This window comes from Monopterus albus, unplaced genomic scaffold, assembly GCF_001952655.1.
Source record: "Monopterus albus unplaced genomic scaffold, M_albus_1.0 scaffold93.1, whole genome shotgun sequence".
NCBI lineage: Eukaryota > Metazoa > Chordata > Actinopteri > Synbranchiformes > Synbranchidae > Monopterus > Monopterus albus.
The window spans coordinates 696,620-708,838 of record NW_018127973.1 but is presented as its reverse complement, the minus strand read 5'-3'; the positions used below and the strand labels follow the sequence as shown (position 1 = coordinate 708,838).

The 12,219-nt window shown below is 41.3% G+C and overlaps 1 protein-coding gene across 7 annotated transcripts in view; it reads right to left on the bottom strand.

Annotated features, from left to right (window-relative positions):
• Positions 1-9,155, bottom strand: part of phactr4b (phosphatase and actin regulator 4b) — a 25,875-nt gene extending 16,720 nt beyond the window's left edge. For 2 of the 7 annotated variants that reach the window (XR_002275560.1, XM_020608414.1), the window contains exons 1-3: positions 8,962-9,066; positions 3,522-3,629; positions 1,737-1,781 (exon numbers count right to left, since the gene is read on the bottom strand). Coding sequence is in view for 1 of the 7 variants with exons in the window: in XM_020608414.1 (XP_020464070.1) it covers positions 1,737-1,749 (13 nt within the window). In the remaining 6 variants the exon portion in view is untranslated. The other 5 variants (XR_002275563.1, XR_002275562.1, XR_002275565.1 and 2 more) reach the window with 5 other exon arrangements.
• Positions 9,156-12,219: the final 3,064 nt, after the last annotated feature.

Here is a 12,219-nt window from a genome sequence, read left to right as displayed (position 1 = left end):
GTGGCTTTCCTAATCATGTCCAATCAGTATAATCAAACACAGCTGGACTCAAATGAAGGTGTAGAACCATCTCAGGGATGATCAGAAGAAATGGACAGCACCTAAGTTAAATATATGAGTGTCACAGCAAAGGGTCTGAATACTTATGACCATGTGATATTTCAGTTTTTCTTTTTTACTAAATCTGCAAAAATGTCAAATTCTGTGTTTTTCTGTCAATATGGGGTGCTGTGTGTACATTAATGAGGAAAAAAATTAACTTAAATGATTTTAGCATATGACTGCAATATAACAAAGAGTGAAAAATTTAAGGGGGTCTGAATACTTTCCGTACCCACTGTACATACACAGCCCTGTCCAATGGGAGAGTATGAAACATGCCTTAACGACAGCACTATGGAACTCTGTCATTACGTCTGAGTCATGACAGAAAATGGACCTTTTCAATAGAACATCCTGACAAATGTTAGAATTGTTTGTGCACACAGGCATTTTCATTGTTTAAAGATAAACTAACCACCAGCATCACAGGGACCAAACAAACAATGAAGAGAGAAAACCTGCATTTATTTCTAAATGTTAGCATGTTGTTAAAGGACATTTAGAAAAAAAAATTACCGATTTAGTTAGATGAGACGCTGGATACTGCTCATGTTTTTGAACTAAATATGAAGCTACTGTACCACCAGCAGCTGGTTAGCTTAGCTTAGTACAAAGACAGGAACCAGGGTAAAATAAGCAAATTGCTGCTTTTACTCCACTTTTGTGTTTGATTGTTTGATTTTACATTTTAAAAACATACATAAATATAACAAATGATATATTGCATATTAGTTATTGAGCTCTAGGGGTCTCTGTACGTTTGGACTCAGCCAGCCTAGTTGTTTCTCCCCATTTTCAGTCATTATGCTAAGCTAAGCTAAGCTAAGCAACTGTTGCCTGTAGCTTCACAGTTACTGCACAGACATGACAGTGGTGTCAATTTTCTCATCACACTCCTGTCAAGAAAGTGGGTAAGTGCATTTCCCAAAATGCAAAACTATTCCTTTAAAGCACTTCCAGGGATACCACTGAAAAAGGGGTTTAAAGTCAGCAGGACTTATCCTGGTAAAATAAAGGTTAAAAATAATACTAACAAAATAAAAAGTTCTGTTTTTTCAGTGTTGTAATGCTGCGAACTCTGTTTGGCTTTTATTGTGAAGTAGCCACAGGAAGAGTTAGTCACCAGGGACGGCTTACTTGCTTTTTACCAGAAGGGTGTTACAAAAAAGAAGTTGAGGTAAGTGAAGAGCTGCAGGTGGGAGTTGACCAGAAACCACCAGTTGACATAATCAAGGTGAGAAGGTCCTTTTCCTGCACAGTGGCTGGGTTTACAAGAAGGGCAAGGGTCAGCTATAGTGGATAACACCAGGAAGGATAAGCAGCACATCTCAGTAGAGCTCTCAAGGTCAAACCTGACAAAGTTTATAAGACAATGATACAAAAGTATTCACTGTGGCGTCTCTCACGCACAGCAAACACACACTGATGTTGACCAAGAAAAATCCTGGAAGGCTGAGGTTTGGGAGGGGAAACTGATCCTCAATCAGGCCCTGAGGTTAAGAAGATATGTGGCTGGAGTCCTGAGCGACTCAGAAAACACGCGATCCCATAAACACAGAATGTACATGGAGATGCGCGGATCTACAGCTCTGTCCGCTGCATTAACAAACCACAACAAGCAACATGGTACTCACCACGATTTTCCATTACAGAGATTGAGGCGCACAAGTCAATGGTTCCTGAAAAACAACATCAAGACCAGTTTCAGATTCAAGCTGAGACACTTTCTGTTAAACGACCGTAGCAACAATAGTCATTTGTTTTTCCCCAAACCCTTTTCACAAGCCATGCTTCAATAACATTGTGGTTTAAATTTTATTCATTAAAATTCCTTAAAATCCCTGATTAATCTTTTCAGTATAAAAGTATCTGAAGCATCTAAAGATAATGCCAATAATTCTGAGCCACTTTCAAGCCAAATTCAAAGTCAAACTGTATATTGTCATGTCTATTTAACTGAAGAAATTGTAGTTTAAATTTTGGATACAATTAAATATTTCTACCATCTACTGTGCTTTCATGACTGTTGTTGTGAGGGACAATATTACAGCTGAAAAAACAGATCACTGCCAGGAATAATACAGACGTTGTTTGTTCTCAGTTCTGAGGATGAGGGCCACAGAGGGACATTTAATTTTCAATATCATTATGCAGGGACTACTTTAAAACAGATGTGCATTTCATTTAGTATGTGGCATCAATTTGTGGAACTTTTTCGAGGATGCAAAGGAATATTTTGAATATTTATCAATTCAAGACAGGGTACAGAAAAAGAATAATTCAAAGACATGGAGCTGAGAAATATCGTCTTCTCTATGGCTTTTGGTTTTTATATGTCACTTGTTAAGTAATGGCTGTTAAGAACTGGGACTAGACCTTTTATTTCTAATGTTTATGTATGTTTTGAGCCCATTTTGAGTCACAGAAGGTTGCACAAAGAAATGCAGTTATATTCTCCTCATGAAGTATATTTCATTTTGAATTTGTACATTGATGTGATTGGAATAAATACAATGATCAGCCATAACATCATGACCACCTGCCTAATACCATGTATACAGGAGTCAGCGCAGCAGTTGGTTGGTGCTCATGTCGCTCTGCAGCTCACTGTGCATCAGTTTGCTTCCATAGTTCTACTGTCAGGAAGAGCATGAATGTGTCGACCATTCATAGTAAAAGGAGTGAAAAGTGAGATAATGTTTTAGACACATTCAGCAGCATCCCCACTGTAGGTGTGATATCACCACTATAGCTGCTGAATGTTTCTCTTCATAGAGACCAATGTACAGTGTTTCTCATTTTCAAACATTTTAACATAGATTCAAACAAAATGAATCTTTTGAAAAGGATGAATGAAATTTACATGTTTAATCTACAGTAGGTCAACCTCATCATCAGCGAGCCGTGGGCGTCCATGACCCTGTCACCAGTTCACCATCTGTCCTTCCTTAGACACTGTTGGTAGGTACTAACCACTGCAGACCAACAACACCCACCAAGACCTGCAGTGTGGGAGATGCTCTGACCCAGTCATCTCACCATCACAGTCTGGTCCTTGTCAAAGTCACTCAGATCCTTACACTTGCCCATTTTTCCTGCTTCCAACACATCAACTTTGAGGACTGAATGTCCACTTGCTGCCTAATATACCCCACACACTGACTATCTGTAACAGATAGTCAGTGTTATTCACTTCACCTGCCAGTGGTCATAATGTTATGGCTGATCGGTGTAAATTAAATGTGTTCAGAAGAAAAAAAAAATCTAAACTTTTTTCAGTCTCAAACTTAATGGCCAAGCAAATTTTCAAAATACCTTTGATACACAATTTTATTTTAAAATTGGGATGTGTAACACTGTACATATGACTTTAGCATCATTAACTGTAGATTTGTGCAAATATAAAGTTGTAGACATACACTGTTCAAAGTCATGGGTGGTGTGGAGGTGGTAGAGTTCCTCAGCAGCAGTGTAGCGGTATCGTCTTCAGCATGCTGACGATGGTAGCTCCACCCATCTTAACCTCTCTGACAAAACAAAAAAAATAAAAAAAATACAGAATTACACATGACAATCAGATTATAGTTACAAGACAGAGTGAAAATTAAACATTAATGGTGATCAGGGGATTCAGAGAAACATGCTGAAACGCCTACGAAGCAACACCCCATTTATAAGTTGCAGTCTACATGAAGCTTTATTTAGGAGATGCGTCAAAAACAGCCATGCACCCTGCCTATCATGTACCAAAGCTGCCGCTGTACAACTGTGCTTAAGGACCAACCTCAGCTGTATAACTGTGTGTAGGTGTTGCAGCCAGGACAACATTAAACCACAGGAACGAGTATGAGCATGTTTTTTAGTGTTGCTGATTTGAGCAGTCATGCTGTATTTTTTTTTTCCAAGGACAAAAAAAAAAAAAAGATTGAAAAGCAGAGTAAAAGTATTGTGAAGCCGCACACAATCTGTAGCATGCAGCTGAACAAAGAGGGAAGACCTTACAAACCAGGCAAATCATAAAACCTTACTGTGTAAGAACATCCGAGAAGACACAGGTTGGTACAAATTGAAGTAGATGGACTTCAGCAAAACACTCCTCTGGCCAACTAAAGAAGAGGAGATGCTACAGCGCAGTGATCCTCAAAAGTGGATGACCCAAGTGTGAATTGATTTCTGTTAGGTCGTACTGATAGCAGTGTTAAAACCATGTGGGGGAAGGGTTTCCTAGCACCTGCTCTGACCTTTGATTCCAGCTGTGCATTATTCAAACAATTCCTGTGCAAAAAGTTACAGCACTTTCACTGAAACACCTCAATAATAAAATTAAACTCTTATGTTGGACAAGTGCACTGGACTAAGCCTTTTTAAGCACCGGAATATAAACTACGCACTTGTTATATTTAGAAATATGGTTTTTTAAATCATTGGAAAGACGCTAATGTGATATCGAATAGCAAAATACAGTATTGCTCAAAAGTTTGAGACCAGATCAGAAAAGCTCACCAGAAACTAAAACAGTAGAAATGTAGCAGATCCTCACTTGTTTTAAATCATTTTAAATTTAATATTTAAGCCATTTTAAGACACCAGCTTGTGATCTGGGGAACTGTGCATTTAGAAATTAATTGCTTAAACTTAAAAAAAGAACGAAAATTAATCATTGGCTATAAACGCACACTGCACTACAAATCCTCCATTCTCTGCAATAATATAGCTGCAATATGATAAAAACCACATGCTCTGGGGCGACTGAGAAAAACAAGCACATTTGCTCTGCGTGAGAAACCAAAAAGCCATAACGTGAGAAGAAAAAAATGCTGGTTAAAGCTACAAGTGAGAAAAGTGGCCACAAGTGAAAAAAGTGACCACAACATTCCTTCAGTTCCTCTCTCAGCATCACTGATGGATTTCATGGCAAAGTAATCCTGGTGGTCTAATGGACTTCCACATCATCTTACTTTTCAGATAATCAGTGGTCTAACCAAACCTCTACGTCCGTTGTCTTGTGGGATAATGTTATCTTCAATGAATGGAGAGATACAGTAAAAGCACAACCCCCCCCCCACACCCCCCACCCCCCTTTTTGTTTCAGACTGATGCCACATCAGGGCTTATATCACGACCTGCCATGCGGTCAAGCTCTGGCTGTCCAACAGTGTGATATATTCTGTATTTTATATTCTTTGTTCCTCTTCTAGGTCGGTTTACTGGCAGGTTGGGAGGTCAACTTCCCCATCAAAAGAAGAAGCCTGAGTAACAAACAACAATCAGACCAACAGTCCTGGATAAAAAGCACACAGAGTGGGCTTCCACGTACTGCAGTTGTCATATTACAGCCATACACAGACTAGAGGAGAACCCTAATAACGCTGAGAGGAGTCAGAAATATCCGTGGTCGGAGATGAAATTTTTTACACTCGCCCGGTGCCACAGCCTTGGCTGGATGACTCAAAATAACAGAGCCGAGTGGTGAGAGTTTGTCTCTAACCCGGGAAAGAGAAAATATCTCTGGAGTCTGCAAGTAGAGCGTATCCGACCTAGTGAGGGGCTAGAGCTACAAACACAGAGAATTTTCCACATCAGCCACAGCCTCATATGCTATTTGTGCATAATGCGCCTCACTCCAGGTCAACTACAACATGCACGACCCAAAAAGAAGTTACCTGAGCAGATACATTCTAGGTTTAAATATTTGCTTTTTGTTTCACATTCACACCCAATCTCTGAATGTGCCCATAAAAAGGGATGTTGATGGCCCAGTTCCCTTTTGAGTTGTTAACTGTCTCCCTGTCCTACAGAACAGATCAATATGACAGTGATGAGTCTGCCTAAACTGTGAAGGACCTCTGTCACTGAGTCCCATGAAAGCTTTTGACAGCCATCCCACATCCCTATACAAAGCAGAAGCAAAAGAAGATATGATGTACAGTAAATCACTAATTAATCCTATAAATATCCAGTTAGAGCTTAAGAAACCAGACAGAGAAGAAAATAAATAATTCAAAACTTACATCCAAGCCTCATCAATCATTGTCTGTGCTATAATTCTGAATAGAACTCTATAGAAGGATGAACTACCTTGTCTGAGAACTCAAATTACAAACCCACATCCTTCTCATGAAGCATGGTTTTAGGATGGTTGACAGCAGCTGGAATTTCGTCCTCTTCTCTGGGTCCGTCACCAAAAATAGGAGCCACCAGCCAGGTACTCTATGTGAAAGTAGCCGTTGCAGGCCGTCCAGAAGTCCAGACTGTATAATCTTCCGTGGAGCGCACACACCCTCACTGGCGCACTCTACTAGAGCTGATTCGATTACAATGAGAGCGGAAATGGCAGCAGCTGGCTGGGTTATGTCATCTTTAAATAGCAGCGCACTTTTCACTCCAGGGCTCGAGGTTTGGGCTCAGAAAGCCGCCAAGTCAGTGGAGGACAAGCATCAATTCCACTCTTCAGACACCTATCTGAAACAGGCTGCGTAACAAGTAACTTTCTTACTACAAAAATTAGAGAACAACTGATTTAATACCTCAGACAGGTGGACTGAGCTGAAGTGTACTTACAGGCCTGCTCCAGACACGCAACTATGATATTTTATTGTAGATGGAAAGGTGTAACAACCAAGTCAAAGCTGCGGTCTCTCTGCTTGGCCCTTTTGCAATGTGTATCAAAGCTGCGCAGCTCCGTAGCCCTCTCCGAAACGGATGGACGAGGGCGGCTGTTCCCAATCTGGGCAGGGTGAGCATCATCACTGCGCCTGTCCCAGAAAAGCACCCTTCACCACAGGGACCGGTGGCCCACTTTCACAAGGAGCCCAAAATGCTCCTCGCCTTTGCTAAACCTTTCCTCTTCAGCGTCCTTCCACCTGTGTGAAGATGGCTGCACTATGGGGGGGATGGAGCATAACTCACTGCCATGCAACACAACGTACCTACATGGAAAGTAACAGATCATACACATCGAGCCATCCACATGGTACAAACGTATGCTCACTGTGCATTCAGCACCTCCAGCTTAAAGCCATGTCCACCTCTGCTCCCTGACAGAGGCTGCTGCCTGGAGAAGGGTGGGGGGTGGAGGAGAGACGTGTAGCTGAGAGCTTCGGAGGAATCTCAGGTGCACATTGGTCTCATCTGTGGTCAAACAGAATCAATCAGGCCCAGCTGAGAGCTTAACCATCCCGGTTGCCTCTTAATGGCCCATTAAAATGGGAGGACTTCCAGTGAGGGAAGTGGAAAGAGCTACAACATGAGCCACGGGGCAGTTTTTCTATTGCACAAGCAAATTAACTTCGGGAGCTATTACACCACTGGCAGATGAAAACCAGAGGTAATTCATGTTACTGTGAGGTGAAGACTCAAGGAGGAGGAGAGAGGAGGCGCCCGACCAGACTATAGACCTGGCTATTAGGCTTCAAGGGGTCTATGTGTATTAATGATTACAATAAATAACAAAAAAGTGATACAGACAATAAATCGATAATTACGGAAACATGCTTTTAACAACAACATCTTCCATCAGTAGGTTTTCTGACAGGAAGTGTTCAGCCTACTCTTGAACTGACACTTGTAAGCCTATGTTCCTTAGGGCATCCAGTAGCTTAGTGTCCTTGAACAAAATCCTCTCTCCTTCTCCTCCTGTAATACAACGAAGTTAGAAAAAATAAAATACACAGGAGAAAGCTTTGCTAGCCTCCCTTTTCATTCCCAAATTACATTTTAATTTCAGAGCCATGCAAGCACAGTTTTCCCTGTGATGAAGAGGCAAGTGTATCAGGTCTTCTTCCATCTTTCCCCCAACAATCTGCCCTAATTAGATCTAAACAGAGCTCTATTCTCTAATTGCAGGGCTGAGACTAGTCTGACTACTAGTTGACCGCTTTCTGTCCTAAGGAGGAATACAGATTACCTGAGGGCTTGTCTCGGTCTAACAGCATCAAATGAAGCAGCTGTTACTCCCGGACAGGAGGACACGGAGGATGTGAGGAGGCTTTCACCGCCGACCGGCCTCGCTCCGTCTCCTGCAGCGGACCTCGCCAGTGTTAGAGACCGGAGTCAAGCCCGCAAAGACGAACGGAGCGACTTCCTGTCACGCATTTCAAAATAAATACTGCCAACGAATACCGCATGTTTTGTATTAAACATCACAACATGAAGTAGAATGTGTTATGCGCGGGTGTATTTTTGTTGCTGTCTAATTTTGCTTTTCTCATACATGTAGACAGGGCTTGAAGCAGCTCATGCATGTTGCCTTTTTAATTTGGTAATTATTATTTAGGCTTATGGGGTTTTTTTGTTGTTTTAATTGTAGCCTTGTGCAAAACCGGCGTTATCCGGGGCCTGAGAATAAAGCTATAGATTACAATTTAAAGTTGGTCTAGGCTACATTTATTTGGAAACTGATATTTTTCAGGTGCAAACATCATCCTCATCTCACAGCTAAAGATGAGGCAGGGGAAAGCGTTTCTAAAGGTCCACAAAGGTATTTTCCACATTAAAACGGGCTGCAATGGGAGAAATCGACACACAACTTCTACATCCCGGAGATCACATGCATCCTTTGTTGTGCACGGACGCCTGTGCAGAGCATCAGTGGAGTTGCTGGCGGCGCCTCAGCAGTAGTGATTTCAGCTTAAAGGCAGCACAAAACATGCGTCCTATGGCACCGGTGATCTGCAGAAAAACCTGATGTGCACACCCAACACTGCACTGTAACCGTGTAACTTACTCTATTTGTTTTGTATCGACCAAGTTTAATCGCAACTAGAGTCCACGGAGAATTCTTCTTGCCTCCAAACTCTGTGCCTTATCTCCTCCCCCCCACAGGGCCTCAGCAGCCACATTACATCTCTCCTCACTTACCCTCTCTCCTCTGCCTCCTCCTTTACAATGTGTCACAGCCGAACTTAAACCAGCAACCTGTTCGTTTCCTCACCTCTTCCAGTGCCCGGTCCAAACATTTTATGCACTTACCGGAAACCACTCCGAGCTGAGCATCTCGGTACCAGTAGTCCTCAGTGCAAGCTGCAGCTACTCTATGGACGTTGCAACCGTGGCTGTTTTTTGTGTTGTGAAGACTTCAGTACCCAACAGGCATTGCAGTGCATTGATCTGGGGTGGGAAAAGGGGGTGGAGGGGCATGAGGTTATAGGCTATTATCCAGCTTCCCATCCTGAGAAGGAAGAAATCTTAGCATCCTGATATCCCCTTGTGCCCACCATTTATTTTAATAAATATAGCTGAACTAGAGCCTGCGGTCATTATTTACCATCATATATGACACTAGTCAACTTCCCACCCCAAGTTATGGGGGGTAACTTTAGAAATATAGTCCTAAACTGCACATGATACAGACATGACGTCTCTGTCTGTAACAAAAACAAAAACAATCAGAAACAAAACAGAAATCAACAAAATTCCCTAGAGTTAGCTTCAGGACATTCACCATCTCTTTAACCTCCATGTCAGAAATCCGTTTGGAAGAGTGTTAATGAGTTAATGGCAGATGTCTTATTTTTGAAACAAAACATCACACATATTCATGGCAGCATATAGTCATGCTGACCCCACAGAATTAAGGTTCAGTACTCTGTTTTTCTACAACCATTTCCTGCATCACCAACTGTTTCCAAGCCAAAACCCCCCAGACAGACTATAGATATGTAACCTGCTCCAAAGCAGCAGTGCAGCTACAGAAGCCCTGACAGTCAGTCAGCCCCTTCACAAGTCAGAAAAATGAATAAATCACCATATATCTCTTTTCCTGTTCTTACTTTTGTGGTTTATTTGTTTTCTTTCTTTACAGTGCAACACTAAGCTTTTAAAAGGTGTTTGTAACAGGTACAGTTCCCACTAATTTGTGATTGATGGTGATGGTAAGGTTTCTGTAACATAGTATAGTTGAGTGAAATATCTGATTAGGATTTGTCATATTTAGGTATATTTGTACATTCTCTAAACTATGTTGGTTTAAGGAAACTGACAGACAAATGAACTCTTCCTTTACTTCTTAGACTGACTGCGGTTTCTGGGAGTTTCTAGCATGTGACTGTACAACTGTGGTGGAACAACATCCTTTGTTTCACAGTGAAACTTGCAGCATCCTAATGTCAAAATAATCCTTCAAAAGTCCCACACTGAGAAACTGAAGGATGCAAGTCTTACTGATGGTAGTATTGGTTTCTGTGGGTGGTAATGTCTTTACCAGTCTTATCTTAAATCCATTTGGACAATTGATTGATTGATTGATTGATTGATTGATTTTATTCTTTCAAACATGCAGAACAAAACAAATGAACAAATGGCAACAACACACATAATTGCACATATCTAACCAATGCTAATCCAAAATCAGTTTGCTTACAATGGCTTTAGTATATCTTCTACCATAAATTGTGGTGTCTAAATTGTGGTGTCATAAAGCTGAAAATAGGAGTGGCGGAGCCTGAATTTGTGGTGTCCTCAGGTGACTCAAATGACTGTAGGTGCCTCTATTTTGAGTTTATGGTAGCGAGAGGCCATCTACTGGCCAACTGCAGTAGCAGCATACTTCTCCACTAACTTCACAGAAAGGATTTATCCCCAAAGCAACAAATACATTATAGGTTGGTAGATATCACAATATTAACACAAGGAAGCATTTAAGCCCACCACAGGCAAACCTAACCCAATAAAAACTCTTTAAAACCCCTGTGAAGGTTGATGTATTTGAGGAAGCTGGTGGCACATTTATGCTCACCCACCACTTTATTAGGTACACCTGTACAATTGTATGCAATTCAATAAGTATATAAATTCACTTATATGTTTACTACTGAAGTCATAGTTAAAGATGGTGTTGTACTGGACTACATTATATTCAGAGGTGTTCCTAATTCTTTTATGATACTATTTCAATTTTATTGTAAATACAACATTAAAGAACACTAGTTACATAACATTATCTTATGGTAAATGGCTGAAAATGAAAACATACTGATATAATGATACCAATACCAATACGGCTGAGCAGAAAATGAGTTTGAACTGATTTGGAGGAGCAATCCACTGCATACATACAGTATGTGTACATGTCAGTAGACTGGGTTTAAAAGCTTTAAAAGCTCCTCATCAGACTCTCAACTGGGGAAAACTGGTTTCCAGTACTATGCTCCTCACCACGGGAATGAGCTGCAGCACATTTTGAAGACAGAAACTCTCACTTCTCTGACAGACTTTAAAACTTTGCCACTTTTAATAACTTCTGCTAGCTAGTATTGCTAATGACAGCTGTGAGTGCGCTGCTGTGTTGCTGTGTATATGTGGTAGTGTACGTCCTAGCTCTAGGATCAGTTTGTCTTTGCATGATACAGTACAGTATTGTTGGAAGACAGTCTCCAGCAACAGCTGTGTGCAGTTGTGTACGTGTATAGAGAATGTGTGTGGGACACTGGGGGCGCTGAGACACTGGGGGAATACTGCTGCATTGCACATTCTTGGGCAACAGCTGTGGGGTATTTGACCACTGGCTGTATCAGGACTGAATAACAGTAGATCCTGGTCTTCACTCTGACTAGTTTCACTCTGACTAGTTTCACTCTAACTAGTTTCAACTAGTTTCACTCTGCTCTGACTAGTTTCACTCTAACTAGTTTCACTCTGACTAGTTTCACTCTAACTAGTTTCACTCTGACTAGTTTCCCCTTTGCTGAGTTACTGCAGAATGAATCTTTGTGGAAACCTAACAGGCTCCACTCCTGTCTTAGATCAAACACAGAGGCAGATAACCCCTGACCTATGAAGAATAGGAAGAGGACAGAGTGGTATACAGTCTGACTCATTTGGGAGACTAACAGCTGTCCAATTGGATCATGCTCACAGTGTGAATAAAGCAGATTATGCATACCACAATTTAGCACATAGCATTGCTGACCACAGTCCACTGGTATTTTGGGAACAGATGGCAATTAGATCATGGTCACTTCCCCTCAATGATAAATACACATGCACACATGAAATATTTCTGCACCAGATGTTCTTGATCCTATACCTGCATGTTAAGAGACACTTGTAGGTCAGTGTCTACTTCACAGTCTTCATGTCTCATGGTTACATGCAAGAACTCCCAGGTGCAATGTATAC